The 22,436-nt window shown below is 46.1% G+C and overlaps 1 protein-coding gene across 3 annotated transcripts in view; it reads right to left on the bottom strand.

Annotated features, from left to right (window-relative positions):
• Nucleotides 1–22,436, bottom strand: part of CEP85 (centrosomal protein 85) — a 509,807-nt gene that overhangs the window by 414,458 nt on the left and 72,913 nt on the right. For all 3 annotated transcript variants that reach the window (XM_069622843.1, XM_069622844.1, XM_069622842.1), the window contains 2 exons: nt 16,365–16,501; nt 10,383–10,500 (listed from right to left, as the gene is read on the bottom strand). In XM_069622843.1, coding sequence (XP_069478944.1) covers nt 10,383–10,500; nt 16,365–16,501 — 255 coding nt within the window. The remainder of the gene's footprint in view (nt 1–10,382; nt 10,501–16,364; nt 16,502–22,436) is intronic.

The raw sequence follows: 22,436 nt of genomic DNA, 5'->3' as shown, positions 1-22,436 counted from the left end.
TTACTTTCTTCTATGAACTTACTCCATCAGAATTGTCCATGGACCTAGTATGATAGCAACCCCGTTTGTCTTCTCCCCCCCTTCCCTTCCTTGTTGTCCCGCCCACTCCCCACCTCCAACACTATTTGAAATGTCGACAGGACTAGTGCGATATTGATTGTTTTGTTCTTCCCCTCCTTTCCTGCACCCTTCTCCCTCACCGTTTGTTTTTCTCAAGCTCTACCAGAAAGGTTCTCAGGCCTAGTACAGTAGTCACCTGTCTGTTTCCATGTCCTTCCCACTCTCCCCCTCCCTTCCTTATCTAGGTCTCAGGCCTCATACGACACTTAATTTCACATCCCTACTGTTCATGGCCTGTAGAAATGTAATTGTACTTTCCCTTGTTACCTCCCTTGCCTTGAAGCGCTTTGAAACACATTGTGTAGAAGCGCTATTTAAATAAACCATCATATCATGAAGTGGAGCGCGAGTACAGATGTGAAAGCAGAAATAGTGATAACCCAGAAAAGGCATCTATGTGCCTTCTACTCCTGTAGGGGAGGAAGGTTGGGCGCTGTGATGCTAGAAATGCATCGGAGGGACAAGGCCTCTGTATCCTTGTCCTTTACTGCCTTTTATCGTGTGTTCCGTCATGTTTTCCTCGCATTAATTCATGTGGGACTCCTGGGGGTGCAGCTCTCTTTTGGTTTTGGTGAACAGACCCATGGGATACCCTTATCGCACCCATGGGTGGGGGTACAACCCTGTGCCCCTAGTGTATGATTTTGGGCACCTGTGCGTAGCCCACAGAGCAGGGTATGGGCTGGTGGCAGCTCTGCTGAATTGACTGGTGCCCTGAGCTTCCTCCATTTTGGGATGCCCAGGCCCAGTCATTGGAATCGGTAGATTCCTGATGGAGCGAAGATGGCACCCGTGGCCTCTTGCCTTCCATCGCCTGTTACCTTGATCTTCCCGAAGTCCCGGAAGCCCTGACTCTGTCCCTTCCCCCTTACTGGCTGTTGGGTGGAGGTTCCATATATGGTAGTGTGGGGAAGTGCTGACCAGACTTGCTGGAGCCTTCCCAACGACCGCATGTTGTAAGCACGCCTGTGGGTGGGACCTGGGTGAAAGAGTGACACGAATATGCACTTCTTGTTGTGGCCGTATGGTTTCTGGTGTTTGACACAATGACTGAGACAGCCCTGCCCGAAACTGGTATGAATGCAGCGTGTAGTGTTGAATGGCGTGGTACTTGTCCAAATCCACATTCTGTGTTGCGAGTGTCTGGATGGAGAAGAATGGCCTGAATGCACCGTGCGCCTGATTGGCTGACAGACTGCTGAATGCCCTTTTGGATGCGCGAGTGTGACCCTGCGGAATGAACGGGAGATCAACAGTATATCTGGGGACCTCCCACCGCTAGGAATCGTGTTCAGAGCTGAAGCCCAAATTACGAAGAGTAACTGGAGTGAAACTGATGCTTGACCTTGAAGCCCTGCTGGAAGAGAAGAATTGCTGTTGCTCTCCTTCAATCTGAAAGCTGCTGCGTCTCCAAGGACTGACCCAGAGAGGACATGGTAAGGCACCCTCTTCCCGAGCTAAGAGGGACCATTGTGCACCAGCTGATCTTTGCCAAAGCTCCCTGGAAGACAGACTTAAGGCAGGCTGCCGACCGGAGACTGCCACGGAATCCCAAAGAGAAGCGCCCAGACTGTTGTCCGCCACTGTCGACGACCTCCATCGCCAACTGGAGCCGCTGTGCTCCCGTTGCCTAAGAACTCAGGGCCAGTATTGTGCCAATTGTTCTAACCCACCGTTTTCCACTTATATCCATTGTTGGTTTCCCTTACGAACGGATGTGTGTGACATTTAACCGAACAGTTGATGCACTTTAAAGATCTAATAGTAATTGTGGTACCACATAGAACTGTATACAAAGTGAGTTATCGTGATATTGTGCAGAACCTTGAATATTAATTATATAAAGACGGTTTTAACTAATACAGTGTGTGGACATTCCTTTGTGGGTGCTTGGAGACTACAATGTACTTAAGAACCAGCCTGCATCACCTCCTGAAAAGCTAGGTCTTGACTGCTCGACCACGTACCAATAATAGAGAATCTTGGCTGGGGTTCTCTGTGCCTTTCCTCTGCCATATAGAGAGCAGAAGTACAGACACCCCCCACGGTCCTTTACAGGCACATGCAATTTTAAGCAGATACAAGCTCCAAAAATAAGATTACAGTGAGTAATGTATCCCTTCTGGAGCATGTGGATCTGCTTAGACATGCTCTGCATAGATTAGCAAGCAGTATAAGCAGAAGGAGTTGGGAAGTGAGAAGGTACAGCGGCAAGGATGTTTTGGAACCGCTTGCCCCACATGTGAATCTGCTTTAGAGGGAGTATGAATGCAAAAAATGCTGTGTGAACATATGGATGGAACTCAATGTAGCAGCTTTGTAAATGGAGTCTAGAAGGACGTTTGCCATGAAAGGTAGCTCCTGTACATCTGGTAGAGTGAGCCTGGGGGTGAAAGGTAAGACTTTTTGGATAGGGAATAGCTGAACTGTACGCACTTGACTATCCATCTGAGGGATGGCCTTCTTTGATATGGGATAGCATTCTCTCCAAGGTGCTATTGAAACAAAGTTGATCTGTTTTCCATAGAGGTTTTGCTCACATAGTACAAGACCGCCCACCATACAGCAAGTGTATGGAGGCTTTTCTCGGCTGCGTTGGATGGATTTTGAAAGAAGGTAGGATGTTCTATGGATTAACATGGAACTTTTTATGAACTTAGGTGAAAACCTATGATGTGTTCTGAGGACAACCTTGTCCTTGTGTATTAATAACAAATCCTGTAGCTCACCGACTCATTTTATGGAGTTGCTAGCTACTAGAAATGCAGTTTTCTAAGTCAGATGTTTTATGCAGGCTTTGTGCATAGGCTCAAAGGGTGGACCCATGAGCTTGGAGAGCACAACGATTGCAACACAGTCGGGTTGGAAATCGGAAAGAGGTTGGGGGGGGGGGGGGGGCGGCATAGCCTCTTTTAAATGCTTTAATGAAAGTAACTTTCCACAAGGACACTGTTTTGTGAAGTGGTGTAAACTGAAGAGCCGCCAGATGTACTTTGGTGTTGAATTAGGCAGGAGTCTAGTACGTAAAGCGATGGGGAATATTCTGTTGGGTTTAGCGTTTGTGACGTGCACCATATCACAAGTCCCTTCCACTTCTTGAAATAGCAGTGTCTGTTGTTGGGTTTTCATGCCTCGCGTAGGATATCCATACTCCTTTGTGGAAGATTCAAGTGGCCCAAGTCTATGACTTCAGGAGCCAAGCTGCCAAGTTCACAGGTTGAGGGCGTGGATGGAGAGATGTACCCTTGTGTTTTGTTAGCATGTTGGACTGGCACCGGAGCTTGATTGGGTCTCACATCGCCACTTTGAGCAGATGTGGAAACTAAGGTTGTCTCACCGACATAGGAGCAACCAGGAGTAGTTACTTGTTCCTGGTGCATATTGTGCACTATTTTGTTCGGGAGTGTTGTGTGGGGAAAGGGGGCAGAAGAGACAAATTTCCCTAACCAGTTCATCCACATATCGTTCCCCCTTGGACCCTGGTTGGGGAAACCTGGACGCGAAGTCTGGGCATTGTGCGTTTAGGCTTGTAGCAAACCAGTCTAATGGGGGATGACCCCATTGTGGGAATATTCCATCTAGGATACTTGTCGAGTTGCCACTCGTGTTCTTAGTTTAGAGGGTACCTGCTTAGAGTGTGTCAGAGAATGAGTTCCCCTGGAACATGTTGAGAGGTTAGTAAAATGTTCCGCTAGAGTGCCCACCTCCATATTTTTTGCGATAGCTTAGACAGACAGTGTGCACCTTCCTGCTGGTTTAGGTAGAACATCACAGTGGTGCCGTCTGTAAAGACTTGCACTGTCTGACCTGCAAGATGTTGCTGAAAGGCCTGAAGAGCCTTGAGGACTGCCAAAAGTTCCAGGAAGTTGAAAGGTCTTTGGGATCTGCCCATTGGCTTTGGGCTGTATGTTGAAGGAAGTGAGCCCCCTTCTGTCCCCCATCTGGCGAGTGAGGAGTCTGTAGTTAGGATTGCTTGGCTGGTGGAGCCCTGAAGGTTTTTCCTCTTAGCAGGTTGTCCCTGGACCAACAGCGTAGAGCCTGTACCAGGGTTAGCGAAACCACCACTAGATCCTCCCACTGACCGCTTGCTCGCTAGCCATTCCTACATTGGGAGCTTGCGCAGCCGGGTGTGTGGAGCCAGATAAATTCATGAGGCCATCATCCCAAGCTGGTGCATTGCCTTGCGACTGGCTATATATTGAGGTACTTGATACAAAATGTTTTGTACTCTCGTTTGAGGGGGGAAACTAGCTCTTCTTGAATCTTTATAATTGCTTCAAGTAATTGTTTTACTTAACTGGGGACAAGACTTGATTTTATTTCTTGTTGATGAAGAACCCCAATTGGAACAACAGATTGATTGTTCTTTGGGTGTTGAATTTGCATATTTGTGTTGTTTCCTGTGTTATTAGCCAGTCATCCAGATAAGGGTACACTGGGATGGATTCTCTGCATAGGTGCACTGCTAGTACTTTTGTGGACACCCTTGGAGCTAATATGCCAAAAGGGGAGTATCTTGAATTGGTAATGTGTGCCTGCTTTTTTGAAGCGCAGATATTTTCTGTGCACTGGGAACATTGATATATGAAAGCATGCATCTTTCATTTCCAATGTTCCCAAGAACTACCCCTGTAACAAAGTAATTACCTCCTGTAGTGTTGTCATGCAAAACATTGGAGGTTTGACATGTGTTTGCTGGTCGCAAGTGTAGTACAGGGCGCATAGTTAAGTGTCTTTCTTTTGGTACAAGGAAGTACATGTTGAACTCCTGTTTACCTGTTTTTCTGGGGGACTATTGCGTCTTTTTCCAGTAGGGACTTTACTTCTTGTACCAGGATAAGTTTTTCTTGTGGTGTAATTTTCAGATGGTTTGGTGGTTTCTACAGCTCCATGCAGTACCCCCCTGCCACAGTGGACAACACCCTCTTGTCAGCCGTGATCCCCTCCCATGTGTGGGTGAATTGAGAAATGCAACAGCTGACTGGAGTTACATGGGAGCGAACCAGAATCAAGGTATCATTGCTTACGAGCAGAGGAGCCTCTAGTGGCAGAGGCACTACCTCTACTTCTTGACCTTTTGTATCCTCGTTGAAAATTTCCAGATGACTGACCCTGTGCGTTGCCCAGGATGGGGGTTGGCTTCCTTAGTTATAACATGTGTAATGTTGTGAACCTTGTCCCAAAAAACAAAAAAGCAGCCTGGTTTTAAACATCTCTCGCTGGACAATGGCTTGTTAGTTATTTGGCCTAGTCATTTTAGAGTGTCATGCTCTTTTTTTGCACTCTTTAGTACATCCTCCACTGCTTTGCCAAATAATGTGTTAGGTTCAATTGGCATATTTGGTGTGTGGGTGGGGTCTCAAGTTTGAAGCCCGATGGTATACCGTTTGATTACGGTGCCCTCTGCTATAATGCGTCCAGCATCATCAGCTGCGTCCAGATTATTTTTTAGGATGCAGTTTGCAACCAGTTTACCCTTGGTGATGGTTTTAGCGAGCCGAGGCTTCAGGGGCTCAGGCACAGCATCAATTTGCTGTTATAGTGAATCCCACACATGGCAGCTATAACTGGCTAGTAGTGTGGTGTTATTAGCAATTATGGTTTGCTAAGTAGCGGAGGATGCATCATCACTTTACTGCCGACAGTGCAGATTTGTTTTACTCTCCTTGACTGGAGGTGCCTCAGTGGAAGCTAGGGGTGTCTGCTCTTTTCCCGGTTATTTTAACGACTAGGGAGTGAGGTTTTAATTGACCTCTAATGTAAAGGTCAGTTGGTACCGGCTTAAATATTTTCGATTAAGGGGTTAACTGCTCTTGTGAGGTTATGCATCAGCAGTGAGGGCTGGATGAGTCCGCACTAACTGTAGAAAAGGGATATATTGATTTACCCATCTTTTGTCCCCCCTGGTGGTTGTCCACAAAGTCCTTGTCAAGTTGGACTTCTCCATGTGCATCTCCATTTTAAATGAGTGCAGCCTGCAGTAGCAGCTCATTGTATTGGAGCAGTTTGTCTATGGGGGAGTCAGCCACAGGCTGACCTTGGTCATCTGGGGACACAACGTAAATGTCAGGGTCATCATAATATTGATCTTGACCTCGATTGTACTGATCATCCTGTGAGCCTGGATCTTGCAAGTCGGAAGGGTCAACAATATATTAAGTCCTGAGCGGGGTCTTGACTACATGTAGTGAAGACGGAGTAGAAGTACAAGGTTGAGAACAGTCTAATCTTCACACTTTACAAGGTGGTTCCCCACTAGTTCCCCCTTCATACTGATCGATGGCGATCCATGAAATCGACAAAGCAAGAGATTCTTATTACCCAGTCCAGACTTTTAGGTGTCCATTTTGTGGACTTTGGGAAAGGAGATGGGTGTAGGGGAGGAGGGTTCCTGAAAGGCAGTTATGTCATTTAGGGGCTGCCGGGGGTCGCAGGTGTCGCACCTGCGACCCCCGAGGTCTACCTTGCAACCCCTAAAAAAACTAAAAATAAAAATCGAGGCTCCTGGGCTGTGGCCAGAAGCATATGGTTCTTTGTTTCTGGAGTAGCTGGTGTTCTGATAGCTATAGCCGTTACGCTCTGTGGGTTGAGCGCTCGCTGCTGCAATGTGTGTGTGATGTGCAAGTTGCAGGTTCAACTCCGGCAAGGTCTACTCAGTCTTTCATCCTGCTGAGGTTGATGAATGAGTACCAACACAGGTCGAGTAATAGTGTATGTATATTTGTTCTATATGAAGAGCGTAAGTGCTATGATAACACATTATCGTTTGGCCTTGGACATCTGCTTGCATTCACAGTAATTTGGTAACACTGGCCTATACGCGCCGATATTAATGATAAAACAGGTGATCCATTCTTGTATAAATGTATATCACTTTCCAGTGATATAACCATATTTTTTGCAGTGTACTTAGAAACAATGCTATGTGATGCCACTTCCTGTTTTGTCAAAACAGGGAGAAAGGTAGTGTTCCATCGATTCCCGTGATGTCACTTTGGGGTTTGGTCAAATAACATCACTTCCTGTGATGTCAGAGGCCAAGGGTCTTGTGAAGCAACTTCAGCTACCCCTGGCATTTTGGTGAAATGACATCCCTGCTGAAAGGGAGTCTGCCTTTTATGTTGTAGAATCCCCGACAGTGTATCCTTAGCGGGTGCATAACCAGTCTGCTGAGGCGAGTGACTTTGGTGGCGTGTCCGTCAAAGACTAGTGATTTTCGACACTTGCTTTAAGCAGCATATTCGTGATGTGTTTAACGTGTTGCGCTTAAAGAGTGCAAAGATTTTTCTTTCGGTGCACAAAAGAAGGGTCTTTATAGCCGCAGTGTCTGAAACAGGCCTTCTTTACATGCCCGTTTAGGAGATCTGTAGTAAGGCGAATGCGAGGGCCCAGAGGACAGAGATGACTTCGAGTGGGTCTTCTCCTTGGACACCACATGGCCGTGAACTGTCGACAACGTGGTTTGCACTCGGCTGGGGGTTCTGCATTCAGTGTTTTTTTTTTAAACGTGTGCTCTTTTGCCGCTGGGTGTCTTCTCCATGGCAGGACCTCTGGCCTGCTTAATGGAGTCGGGGCTCGTACATGGGGTTCTACTGAACCTCGATCGTCTTCAGAGTCACTGAGAACGTTGACGCTGCAGTCATCGGATTCACCAGCCACGTCTATGGAGGCCTCGACCTGCATTGCATGAGCAGCCCAATGTTTATCTGTTCGTGTCTTGGGTCTGAAAAACGTGCAGGACTTGCAATGCTTTTCGACATGATCCCATGGAAGACAATGGATGCACACAGTGCGTGTCTTTCCAGGGATATCTTCTACGCAAGAAGGGCAAAATTTAGAAAGGTGCATTTTCCATAGTGTAGGTGAAAGGCAGCATGACGACAAAGGGGAAGGGAAGGAATAGGTATTCTTTAAGATGAAGAGTATATGTCACCTGCCCCCCACCCCGCACCCCGCACTCCCTACTGTAAAGGGCTGAAGCCCAGTGAGGCCTGTGTGTAGGCCTCAGTGACTGTCCGTTAAAGGAGTGCTTCTCTTTGACGCAGGGTCTGTCTGTCGAGCGCCGAAGAACTTCTTGGAGGTGGAATACTAAGACGATAAAAATCAAATATTAAAAACGTATCATAATTAAGGCGTCTTGTCAAGAGAATTTTAACGTGCAAATGACGATGGTGGAAAAGAAAAAAAGAAAAAATAAATAAATTAAAAAAAAGGAGAAACATTCTGGAGGGACCTTGCAATGTGAAAGAGGAGACAACAGACTAGGGATACTATTACTAACAGGCCCAGTCAATGTCTCTTTTTGCCACTTGCTGCAAAGCAGCAAATGATTTCTTCTACTCTGCTACTGTTTGGAGCACGCTCTCTGTACTCATGGAAACAGAAAAATCAAACTGCCAAGTCTGTTCCATTAACTGCAGTTCGAATAGTTCTAGAATGCAATATGTCAGAAATCCTGTGCTGCAGCCCTACCACACTTGTATAAAAATTACAAACTCAAAACTCTGTCCCCCTTCAGAGTACTGCTCAGAGTTCATGCATCACAAAGTTCATGCATCACAAAGTTCATACATTCCAGACTGTAAAAGATGGTTCTACGTCTCGGCATTTCTTTAACATGACTACACATACTGTCCTATCCACATTGTGACAATTTCAAGATGGCAGCCGTGCATCTTAAAAACCGCATGCGACTCAGTGTGGGAACACATCCCCCCATCCAAAATGGAAACTATGTATACTTCAGAGCAACACGGGCTACTGTGTAGACATGGTGATGACCAGACGTGTTGCCGTGTGCACTCTCTGAGCAATATTCTATACATAAGCAAGTAAACTAATTAAACTCAACTTTTAACCTTTTCTCAACAAGAAAATTCCTCTTATAAGCCTCCAGCCAGCCTTAGATACCAACAACCCACAAAACGTTTTTGCGTTGTTGAAAGAAATGACTTTTGCTCAGTAACAGCAGTCTACATAATGACAGATGCCCTTAACAAGACCCTAGGAACAGGAATTCACAGCAGAACTGAGTACACCAATCTATCAGCAGAACCTAACCAATATCCCAGTATATAATGAAAATACACATTGTGGACTAATATTCTGACTAAGCCTTCCATTATTTTCACTAGGGGAACCAGGTAGTGGCGAATGAGGGACCATACCCTAATAACCCTCAAGAAGTGAGCAGTATTGAAGGGGTGAGTAGGTGCCTTTTTTCCCCACCACAAGGGATCACGACATGAAAGAGGAATCATGCTGCTTGCTGCTGCTGCGTCAGTCATGTCCAGTGCTTTGAGGATTGGGGAGGTCATCCAACATCGTCCGGTGCGTTTTCCTTGTCCAGTCATCTCCATGGGGGTTCACAGTCAATTCAGATTTGAGCCCAAAAAAGGTGCCTCCCCCACCCGCTCCAAACCACAGTACTTACTGCAAAGGTAATCTTGTTCCATCTCAGCAAACTCTCCCGATTTTAGGATTGTTGAACACTCTTGAGGTCCTGTGTTGGGATCTACGAACTTCGCCTATATCAAAGGTGCTCTCCTCTACAGCTCTTGTGAAATGCTTGTAATACGTAGCTTACTTTCCATCTCAAACTAACTACTTAATTTTAGTCAGCTGGGGGTATGACATGCATTACTTACCGTAATAGCATTTCTGATGATTGAATCTGCTTAGATTCACATACTGTGCATATAGTCTGACATCTAGTGGTAATTGCAGAGTATTGCATCTTGTCTTTCGAGGATCGTATCCCTTCTTACCCTACTAAGAATGAGGCCAGATTGCTCAGCCACCCTATTGTTGGAGTTGGAACCAACTGACTCAAGATTGGTTTTCACAAACCATGAAAGGCCATGTAAAAAGATATCAGTTTTGCAGAGACTGTACACTATATGGGATTTGGAGGAAAGAGTTTGAAGTGTGCGCATTATTAGCATCGCAAAACCCTAAATCATGAATTCATAAGCTTAATGTTTTAGAGGGTGATCTATATATGAATAGTCTAAACACCAATTCATACGGCCAGTCTGGATATATAGACATTGACTAAACCAAAATGCAAACGTTTGAAAAGTGGTCGATAAAATAGCATGCCATAACTACAGTTCCACAGTGGGGGAGGACTACAATAATGGTGCAGCAACACTGCTTAAACCAATCCCCAACACAGCACACCCTTCATCCCAGCCTGCACACAACTACTGCTCTACTACACAACACAAAATCATCTCCACTTTCAGACTCACACCTCTTACCTGCAACCTGAGCATGTAAACGTCCCCATATGGTGCAGGGCGGCCCATCAGAGCACTGTGCACTTGAAGTTCACTTTCACGCATCTTCTGTTCCAGTTGTGCTATGTGCTGTCGCTGCCTGTGGGACAACATCACTGAAGTCACGCTTAGAAATACTTTATAGCGATCACATGCACTAGATAATGACTGCATGCGCTCTTTACGAGCAACACACAATGAAACCAATATGAAACCACGCTCCATCAAATACTCAAGATGTACCCCATACCTGCATGCCTCAACCAAACTGGTAGCCTCCATCTGGACCAATTTACCAGCTACTGAACACATGTCTACCTTTAACCTCAAGTTCCACTTGAGCAAATGCTCAAATCGCAGCAAACCTAAGCATAGAGCACAAAGAAACATGGCTACTCTACTCTTGCTCACTTCAACAGCCACCAGAACATCCTACTCTTGCAGCACAGGTCACATACAGCAGTTAGAAAATATAAAATGTGTACAAAAGGGGCAATCGCAGGAACTATGTTCCAGGTCCTTCCAACGCCCACCCAGACTAAAAGATAATTCCTCACCACAAGGAAAGTAACTGGTGTGCTAAAAGAGACTGCCTGGTAGATCCTAGAGTCTTACAGCAGCCACAGCCTAGAAGAAGTAGGAAATTAAAAAATGAGTTGATGCTGTACACCTTTTGCCGACGTCAGACTAGTTATTTAGGTAGGCAGTAGGCAGGTTCCTAAATTCAACTTTGTACAGCTTGATCTCATCGCAAATAATATGCAGCCAAACTACTGTGCGTTATTGGTCTAATCTGTAAATGCCAAGTCTTAAATACCAAACATTTATGTATTTAAATGTGTGGATAATCTACATAGGCCTTGCAAACAAGTGTTTTTGCAGTAAATGACAAATACAAGTTTCAAACATCCCCATACTCGCTAGCTAGTTTGAGTACTCTGAATTTTGGTCCCAGAGGGATTCCATCACTCGGATTGTCTGTTGTGGTGTGGGCAGCTGTGATTTAGTTTTGGCTACACCAGGACTGTAGCCACTTTTACTGCATCAGTAGCTCAATGCACCCATGTGGTGGCCACTACAGCGCATGTGCATTTTCTCTAAGCTCTGCTCCCAGCTATCGGTTTTGTGGCTTTTCTTCATGTGGAACAGTCGGTTTGCTGAAGTGGGCTCATCCTTAGTCCACAAAGGCGTTGTCAACTGTGGTTTAAACTGGTGTATACCAGTATGAAGTACCCCAAACTTTACAATCTACCTCCAGTGTGGGCTGGCGGTTGCAAAAACCGGTGTGTTCCCTGGGGTGTGATCGGGAGGCTGGCTTAGGCCAGTCCCTCAGTGAATTTTAAGTGGAAGGCACTGTCCATTCCTCAGTTCAGTTCTATATTCTCCGCTGCTGTGATGATAGGCTACTGTGGGGACTCTGGGTTTGGTCATACTGGCTGGGTCCTGGCTTTTTGACCTGCAAATTCTGATCCTTTATGCTGGTGGAATCCTGCCAAAGGCAATTCCTTTGCTTCTTGATATCCTCTGAGGTGAATGAACTTGCTGTCATAGCTCGACCTTTCCTAGACTGTAGTCTGGACCCCTGGTAACATCCTTCTGACCCAGGTGCTTAAGGCCAATGCTCCATTTTGTTACATCTTGGTTGGCATCCAGCCTGAGACATGGGACTGTTTCATTGCCAATTGTACGCTCCTGCTCCCCAGGACTGACATCATCCTTGCTGGATTCTTCAGGGTGTCATGGTTATATCATTTCTGCAGAGTCTCCTGCCTTTTGGTGCCTTTGATGGGCCTTCAACCTGCCACTAGTCAGACATTAACCGTACACCCAAACCCAAAATCTGCACCCGCCATTCCAGGAATGAATTTGGAGCTACCGGCCGTGCAAGCACCTGCCCTTATCCTGTTATTTGTTCAGTTCAAGGGTCCCCTTGGTCCAAGAGTAGTGGCGTTTTAAAGCTCCCTCTGTTTGTTGTGGTAAATTGTAACCTGTTGGGACGAATTTGTTGGCCAGATGAACCAATATCCTACAACGTGCAAACCATTTCCCCCTCCCTTCTTTCTAGAACCATTATAGGACTAGTACATCCTGGTTAGGCTAGTCATTTTATACAATGTTTCATGGAGTGATCTGAAATGTAGGTACTATCCCCATTACTGTGTTTTTGATTTTTTTTAATTCAGTTTGTTACAAACTTTAAAAAGAAATACAACAGATTTGGACAGAAACGAGAAAAAAGATCTGAAAATAAAACGAGAGAAAAGAATCATTTGCAAATGAAGTGAACAACTCCTCAACTTCAAAGAACTCGGTTCCTCATGGTTTCATCAAAGTGCAATAGTTTTCTGCATTGGAATGGGACTCCAGGATTCCCATGAGTTGATCACCAGAGCACCAAGATACTCAACACTAGTTTATTGCATTTGGAGTTCAATGTTCAGTGATTCATAGTTGGAGAGCGTCTGTGTTTTTGATATGTACTTGCTTGGTGGCATGTTCTATAGTACTTATTGGATTGCCCTCATCCTTTTGCAATAGTAAATACATGTTTGATTTATTATTACAGTATATTATGTGAGGTGCATTTATAGTACATGGGATCAAGTTTACTTTAAAATGTGGACTCGATACATAGACTGTTTTTCTAAATTGGCAGGGGAAAGCAGAAGAGTTTCAAAGCTTTGTTTCCAGATTGAACAAGAATTGTTACGAAATTGAATTTACAGGGGAGTGAACTGCTGATGTCATTAATTTTTTGGATTGAACAATACACCCAGATGGTCGTAGACTACAAACATGGACCTTCAGAAAACAGACGGAAGTCAATTCTATACTCCACGCTACAAGTTGTCACTTTAAACCAACAATCAACAACATACCAGTGGGGGAATACACACGAGCGAGACGCAATTGTCAAACCCAGAAGAAATTTGAGGAAGAATGAGTTACTACGCACAAGATTTAGTAACAGAGGGTACTCAGCAAAATCATTACACCCGCAGAATTCAACAAAACTCAAGGGTACATTACTATCGAATTGCAAAAAAAGTTCTCAACCAGCAGAAACTTTTTTCATCGCACAATATAATAGAGATCACAGAAGAATACGGAAAATTCTAGAAAAACATTGGCATTTACTACAACTCGATGAGCACAGTCAATGCATAGGGAAACATCCATGCATGATTTATACAAGGGCTGCAACCCTAAACAATTTTAAGTCCATCCTTACTACCAGACATAAAAGCTCAGAGACACCTGACCTGGATGGATAGTAAAGATATAGGGTTTCGCAAATGTGGCATGTGCTCCCAATGTAAATTCGCTCATGATCCTATTAGTGAATTTAAAGACTAATGGGGAAAAAGTTTGAAATTAGACTTAAATCTAAGTTTGTCATTTATGGGATTTTTTGTGTATGCCATAAAATGTATATAGGAAGTACCAAAAGAGAATTAAGGGTGAGGATACGTGCACATTTGGCAAGAATTGGGAGTCAGGACCCCACCTTACCACTAGCTCACCATTGGCAATCCCATCATCAGCTAAACAAATTAGATATTAGATTCATTGGCTTGAAACAGGTCACTCAACAAGAGAGGGGGAGACAGAGTAAAAGGTTTGAGACAGGTAGAAGCACGCATTTGTTTCTTCAATATGACAGTAATGGGCCTCAACAGTGACAATGAGATGTCAGCATTCCTGTAAGTGGTATCTCTTTTGAGATTACGGTTCGTATCCTTTTTGGGATACAGCAATAAGGTGTATATATTTGGGGTTTTCCGGTAAGTACCACCCCTTAGCCAGTGCAAGAATTTTACCCCACTATTTAATATTTGAGATTAATTTGAGGAAGTTAGTGATGGACCTCAATTTGGAATAGCATTTAGAGATAAGCTGCCTACTTATAATGTGTTAATTTTAAGTATTATGTGGGCGAATATTGGACTGTATGCAGTGCGGTCACAAAGATGAGACTGGATGATATTTGGACCTAATTTATAATCACTTTATTGGAGTAAATACCGTTATTTTCTCCTAGATTGATAAGCACATTTATTCTGATGCAAATTATGTAGCAAAATTATTTAGCAATATCAGGATCATTGCTAAATGACAAAACAATTCGATATATATATTTGCAAATGTATTAATTTAATTTGCAAATCCGATAGTAATAATCATTGCTCATAACATTAATGTATATGAAACCTTATGAACAAGAGTAGAAGCAATGCCCTAATGCTTAGAAAGGTTGAATGTCTGTTTGATAAGTATAGCGGTTGACGATTTCAAGATGGCGGACACACGCACAATATGCGGCTAGATGAAACACTCAGAAGGGGAGACCAGTTTACTATGGCAACGTACTAAAAATGTTGCCATGGACACCCTTTATAGCCACGTAACTTTCAAAATGGCGCTTATACGAGTAATCCATTAAACTTCGGCCAACGTGGGGGACTTTGCGGTAAGATATATTGAAAGATCTGATTTTGCATGCGAACCAAAGGTGGGACGAAGGAAATCAGTCCACGATATGTATTAAGGGGCCTTAATTTCTGGTTGCAATTATATGTTTATTTAGACAAGAATGTAAATGATGCTACTTGATTTGCGTAACCCATTAAGAGGCTGCAACGCCGTTCAGAATCGCATGCTTAAATGCTAATGATAGTCAAACGGACCACTAATGCGAGGATATCTGATAGGGTGGCATTTATGGAGAATACATGCAATTTGGTCAATCTAATTTAACACGCCTACATTGGTACTACTGTATACTGATACCTTGCCAATCTTTGAACTCTGAGTCTACATGTAACGAATACATTGACTACACAGATTAGAGCACCACCATTTAATATAACGCTGATAATACCAAGGAAAGGCAACAAATTGACAGGGTACAACCTATTAATTAGAATTATTATCGCTTTAGGGATTTGGAACCTGGGATCAAACCCATAAATGAATTCTCATATGGAACTACCTATTAAAATCATATTGGGTAAGGTAACAAAGATACAAATTAAGTACAAATTCACACATCCCAACTTTGCAAACAATGTCATAGTAATTAAGTTTGACTAATCTACTTGATTTTGTTTTATTTCTCTGTGTTTCTATATTGTTTCTACCAACCTACATAATCCTCCCCATTACCAACCCGCCATGTCGGTCATTAATTTTGTCTATTAATATTTTCTGTTTGGATATGTGATTGCAATTGTCATTATTCTAAATTGATTGGCTAAACTAATGGCTTAATGTTTTATGTTATATGATTATTATTTATTAACTTATATTGCTTGAATTATGCACTAATTTTCGTATTTTTTAGCCCCGATTTGATAAAGGTTCAGGAGCCGAAACACGTGTCATCAGGTTATAAGGCCCAACTGTTACTATTTGTATTTAGGTCTCCTATGACCAATTAATAAATTCCAATACAACCTTATATCAATTGGCGCAGAGTCCTGGAATTTCCTTCCTCTGTTGTACATAATATGAAGGATCAGGCTCATTGCCGTCGAATTTCAGTGAACTGCGACAGACAAGGATCATTTTCTTAAAATCCTAATGCTGACATTGAATTAACGTGCATGAAGTACACAAGAATATAAAGAGGTCACCTATTAGATCAACTTTAGAAGACTGATAGGTCTCCGTTTACTCAAGTTTACCTTGGTCTCAAGAGTGAAGCCTGACTGCTCTGCTAGGTTACCCATTGAGATAATTTTAGTCTACCTCAATGGACACCCTGTTTGTTTAGGTCTCTTCAAACCCCTGACCAGGGAACTGCAGAACACCCTCCGCAGATGGCAGCATGACAAGCAACCATGCACTAGGAGATTGCATACTAAACTCACAGGCCAGCCAGTGCATTGCCTTTCCACAGCATATGACAAATTTTACAAAGGTGTCTTCGAAAACCTAAATGCAACCATGCCTTGGGCCTACCTCTCCACCAGAAAATCCTTGTCCTTCAGTAGGGTCTCGCTGGACTTCAGGAGGTTCTCCCAGTGGCTTGGCTCGACAGCATGATGGACCGCCATGCCATAGGCTGACTGTTGAGGGCAACCAGCTCCATTCAATCCCTATCAAAGAGAGTCATAATTGAAAAAGAACAATGTTTCATCATGTATGGAAATTAAACACAAAGGCTGAGGGTTTGATGCTGTGCAAGAAGAACATGTTACTTACCTGTAACTGTTCTCCAGCATGGGTCTGGCATGGATTCACATGCTGATGAATATTCCCGTCAGGCTGGGAATCCTCGGTAAAGAAAAAAATCAGTTTTGTTTCTGAACTGTCTTTCTCCTAACAACCAATCACTGGTCTCTGGGTCATACTGCCCGCAGCCAATGACTGTCCTCTACCTGAGCCCCTCCTCTGGCAGGTATCTTCAGATTTGGTAGCATGTAAAGTGGCAGTAGGACCAAGAGAAGAGCCTCAGAGGGTAGGCGGGGGGGGGCGGGGAGGGGTTCGCATGTGAATCCATGCCAGACCCATGCTGGAGAACAACAGTTACAGGTAAGCAACTTGTCCCTTCTCCAGCATGGGGTCTGGCATGGATTAACATGCTCATGAATAGGAATACATAGCAGTCCACACATGCACGGGAGGTGGCAAGGCTCAGCATGAAGCATTTCAACATCTCAACATTAAGCATCTCTTACATCCTCACCAGACTCACGTTCAAGCAAACAGGTTGCGCAGCACTGCTTGCCCGACCCTGGACTCCTCCCTGGAATCCAGGTCTACGCAGTAGAATCTTGTGAAGGTGAGAGTCGACCTCCATGTAGCGGCTCTGCAGATGTTCAGCAGGGTCACACCAGACAGGAATGCCATAGTTGCAGCGATCGCTCTTGTCGAAGGGCTCTCGGACGGCCAGGCAGCAATCGGTTTACCAACCAGTGACAGTGGGTGATGCATCCGGAGAGCCACCTGTAAATGGAAGCCTTGGAGAGGGCCTTCTCTTGATTCACAGGGCCAAAGTTCACAAACAGCTGTGATGTCGTCCAAAAACACTTTGTGCGGTCCACGTAGAACTTCAGCGCTCTAGCCACATCCAGCGAGTGCAAAGTCCTCTCTGCCAGCGACGGGAAGAAAAAAGGTAACACCAAGGGCTCGTTGAGATGGAAGTCCAAAGGCACCTTGGGCATGAAGGAGGGGTGCGTCCCCAGCACCACCCTCGTCTTGTGGAATGTCAAGTATGGTGGTTTACAAGAGAGGGCCTGGGTCTCTCCCAATTGTCGTGCAGAGGTGATGGCCACAAGAAACACCGTTTTCCATGATAAAAACCTTCAGCGGTACCGAATGCATAGGCTCGAACGGGGGACCTATGAGCCTAGTCAGCACCACAATGAGCTCCCACGCCGAGGCCAGAGCCTTCACCGGCGGGAACGAACCAAAAAAAGTCCTTTATGAATTCCTTGACCAGGCGGTGTGACCGTAACAACGACTGCCCCGGAGTTGTGGTTTAGCAGGAGATAGCCGCCAGATGAACCTTGATGGAAGCATGGGCCAACCCTGCCTTGGCCAGCGACAGTAAATACGGCAGCACCTGCGGGGCCGTAATCCATAGAGGGTCGATTTTCAGATGGCGAACTTAGCGTCCGTAGCATTTCAGCGTAGACAAAGCCCTGGTCTTGGCAAGCACTTCCTTGCAGTCTGCCGGGAGATGGTATCCACCAAACTGTAGCGCTGCAGAAGCCAGGCCTGCAAGCTCAGCGACCCTGGATCGTGGTGCAGAATCGCGCCTCCTTCTCTGGCGAGAAGATCTGCGTCTGCTGGCAAATTGACTGGAGGGGACGTTGACATGTCCAGAAGGTCCGGGTACCATATCTGCCTCGGCCACGCAGGCACGACGAGGATCATCATGCACGAGGACCGTCTGAGTTGATTGATGAGTCGCAGAAGCAACAGCAACGGCAACGGGGGAAACGCATAGAGAGAGAAACAGGCCATCCCAGAGGAAGGGGAAGGGGAATGCATCCCGCCATGCTCCCCGGCTGGGGAAACCTGCTGGAAAACCTCTGGCACTTGGTGTTCGTCGCTGTCGCAAACAGATCAATCTGGGTATTGCCCCATGGTCGGAACAGCAGATCCACTTGGTCGAGTCAAATCTCCCACTTGTGGCACGAGCGCAGATTAGCCAATCGTCTAGGTAGGGGTAGATGTGAATCCCCTGCAAGCGTAACCGTGCCGCCACCGGCGCCTGACACTTGGTGAAAACCCTTGGTGCTGACTTCAATCCGAAGGGAAGGGCCTTGAATTGGTAATGCTGCCCTTGGACCATGAAGTGTAGAAACTTGCGGTGTCCCTTGTGAATGGGGATGTGGAAATAGGCATCCTTCAGGTCCAGTGACAACAGGAAATCCCCCTTCTTCCAGTTGTCCCAGCACGTGCTTCAGGGCGACCATCGAAACTTCTGGAATCTGATTTACTTGTTGAGGCGGCGCAGGTCTAGTATGGGTCTCCAACGGCCAGTCTTCTTTCTGACGAGGACGTACCTGGAATACACGCCAGAGCCCCAGAGCCTTTTTGGGAAGAGTTCTATCGCGCCCTTCAACATGGCCCGTAACGCCAGCAGAAGTTGAGGGATGTGGTTTTCCTTCCTGGCCACCAGTGGAATGCGCGGGCACTTCTGTTGAAATTCCAGGGTGTGTCCGTGGGCCAGGGCGTCCTGCACCAAACGGTAGCTGAAGATGGACTTCCACACGCTGATGAAGTTCGCCAGCCAGCCTCCCACCGGGGTGCGCAGGTAGGGCCCCAGACATCGCGGCCAGTTCAGTCCTGCTTCGTCGTAGGGGTGCCGCCTTGGGGACCTTGGCAACGACAACCTCCTCCGGACTTGCTGTGGCCCCTGTAGGCTTCCTGGGTTGAAGAGCAGGACGCTTGATGGTAGGATGACAAGCCGACACCAAAATCTTTGGAGTATCCCTGGGCCTTGCCTCCAGAGGCACAATAGGACAGCCGTCGCTGCTGGAGCGTGCCCAACGCCCAGGCTGTCTCGGTATCTGCCTTGATGGCCTGAAGCGACTCGTCCACAGCCTTGTGGAATAAGTTGTCCCCGACGAAAGGCACCCGCTCGTCCCAAATGTCGTCCAACAGAGGGATAGACAACACGGCCTTCCTCTTGGCCTCTGGATGATGGTACAGGAAGCCTTCCTTCTCCTCAGAGGGCAGTTGAAACATCTCCGGAGGCCCTAGCGATCATGTCCTGGAAGGAGCCAAACTCGTTGGTTGGCGAGGCCCTGGGCAACAGGAGATACCTCTCCGTCATTGTCTGTACCCGTTATCGCATCCGGTTCCATATAGTCCCTTGGAGGACGGGATGGTGGTGAAGGATGGCAAGATCTCTGAATAAAAGGTGTGCAGTGCCTGTAGGATGTCCGCCGACAAATCCGCTGGTGATGGTGGCAGTTGTGGCTGCAATGGGAGCGATGGCAGTGGCGTGGTGTGACAGAAGCCTGTGTCGGCGATGTCCGTGGCCACCGTGAAGGCATGGTCCAATGCCATCGCACCTTCTTGCAGGATCTCCAGCGCTTCCGCTCTCTTGCCGTCGGGCAGGAAGTCCAGGAGCGGAGAAATCTTGAACCATAGCTCCCTGTCATAATGGCTAAGGCATTCCTCTGGCTCCTCACTGCCCTGCTGCTCCACATCGCCGGGGTCCTTCCCATAGGTCCTGGCCTTGATGAACCTTTTGTCCAGCACGGCCTTCAGGCCAGCAAGCTCCTCAGAGATGTCCGAGCCCTGCAGGACTACAGGACTCTTCTCCCCCCCCTCCCCACTTCTGCTCGACCAGCAGGGACAGTCTAGGTGAGATGACCCGCATGGTCTTCACCAGTGTCTTCGATGGTTAGAAAAGACTATTCCCTCTGAGCAGGTCAGCACCCCGCTCTCATTTGGCTTTCTCCGTCGGAATCGACTGGGACTTGAAGTTTACCTGGATGGGCCAAACTTCATTGTTGCCGACCCAGAGCTTTGGTTTGTGGTTGAAGGTGCCAGGGACAGTTCCCGACATTGCTGCCGAGGAGCCCATCCCAACGGCGCTCACAGTGCTTTGCCTTATGTTGGGCCTCCGTCGCCAGAGCACCCTCAAAAGTCTTAGAAGGCCGCTCAGATTTCCTCTTGCTGGGTGAGGCTCGGGGCTCACCGGTAGATGGGATCCAAGTCTGTAGCCACCCGGAGAGTCGCTTTCCAACGGTCCTTCATGGAGTGGGGCACCATATCCTTGCAGAACGCACAGATCTCCACGTGAGTTTGGTCGGAATGTATGAAGTAAAGGCACAGAGTGCCCATCATCCAGGGAAAGGTTCTGTAGTCCACATCTTGGGCAGATCCTGAACAGAGGCATCAAGTCTTTGTCTTCAGCCATGTCCACGCAGGTTAGGCCTCAAAGAATCTTCCGGAATCCTCCAAGAAGAAAAATCACCCGTGAGGGGTGTAGAAAGTTCCGTAAACGGGTCCCCGTTAGTCGGATGATTGAACTTGAGGCTCGATTGACTGGAAAAAATAGAGTAAACTCTTAGAAAAATCGCAAAACGCATTAAAAGCTCGAGAGCTATAGCACAAGGACTCCCAACACTTGAACGTGCGATAAAAATCTGAAGATGGCTGCGAGAGTAGGTGCTTAGGTACAGGGCAGTCATTGGTTGGGGGCAGTATGACCTAGAGACCTGTGATTGGTTGTTAGGAGAAAGACAGTTCGGAAGTGAAACCGATTCTCTTTACCAAGGATTCCCAGCCCAACGACGGGGAATATTCTTGAGCATGTGAATACATGCCAGATTCCCACGCTGAAGAACATTAATTTGAATCGATGTATTCCTCATCTTTGATACACTCCCATAGTCTGTTTTAGGAGGCAAGTGCTACGAATTTCTATTTGTTGATGTTGTGGAGAACAGCCTTGCCAAACTTAACTTCCTTTCCAAACTGTCTGGACAGTAGAACCTACTGAAGGTATGAAGGGATGACCAAGTTGTGTCCTGCACTGGCACCCCTCTTTCCAGAACCGAAGAAGCAGCCAATCCTCTATTGGAATGCGCCCTCAAGAGGAGTCTCTCTGCTAGAGAGTAGCATTCTGTAATGCACAGAACCATCCACCTTGAAATGGTTTGCTTCGTTACAGCTAAACCCAACCTCTGTCCTGCATATCCTACAACAAGTTATGTTGTCCAAACGTTTGCGTGAAATGTAATAACCTATTGCCCCTCTAGGAACTGGCTGATAAAGCTACTCCTTTTCTTTTGATGGATGAGGTGGCAGGCAAAAAGTCGGTAAAGTCTATCCTTTGTGTTAGGTGAAACTCCGACACCACTTTTGAAAGAAAAGATGAACAGACTCAACGCTACTTTGTCCTTAAAGTAAGTACAAGGCAGTTTTGAAGACAGGGCCTGCAGTTCACTCACCCTGCAGGTAGACCCGATAGCTACCAAAAAGGTAGTTTTGAGTGTTAGCATCTTTAAAGGGCATGAGTAATGGCTAAAAGAAAGCCCCCCATGAGGTGCTTTAACACCAGGTGCAAGTCCCATGTTGGTACGACTAAAGGAATTGGTGGCAATAGATTGGTTAGGCAAACTATCGCAATCGGCACTTTAAAGTAAGATCCCTCATCATGATAGCTCTTAAGACCAAAAGGTTTGCTAAATAGCATTGGACTGTAGCCAGTTGTAACCCTGAATTGGTTAAATAGAGTAAGAAAGAACACTAGGAACTTTGCATCTGAAAGAATCAACTTTCTTTCGCTGCACCAGCTGTCAAACGTGTTCCAACAGCAGCAGTATAGTACTGATTTCTGGATGAATGAGGAGAGATTTTCTCCCTTCCCCCAGACCCTCTTTGGGCAAGTCCTCTCTCTGGGGAAGACAAGTTCGAGGGCAGATGAGCATTTCTAGAAGAAGGTCTGGGTACCACGTTCTCCTGGACCATTCCAGAGCACTCAAGATCATGGATTTCCCCAAACTTCAACCTTCCGATGACATGAGGCATGACGTGGAGAGGAGTGGAAATTCCCAGTACACC

Source organism: Ambystoma mexicanum, chromosome 11, assembly GCF_040938575.1.
Source record: "Ambystoma mexicanum isolate Mex_15411 chromosome 11, UKY_AmexF1_1, whole genome shotgun sequence".
Classification (NCBI taxonomy): Eukaryota; Metazoa; Chordata; class Amphibia; order Caudata; family Ambystomatidae; genus Ambystoma; species Ambystoma mexicanum.
This window is presented reverse-complemented; position numbering and strand designations above follow the sequence as displayed.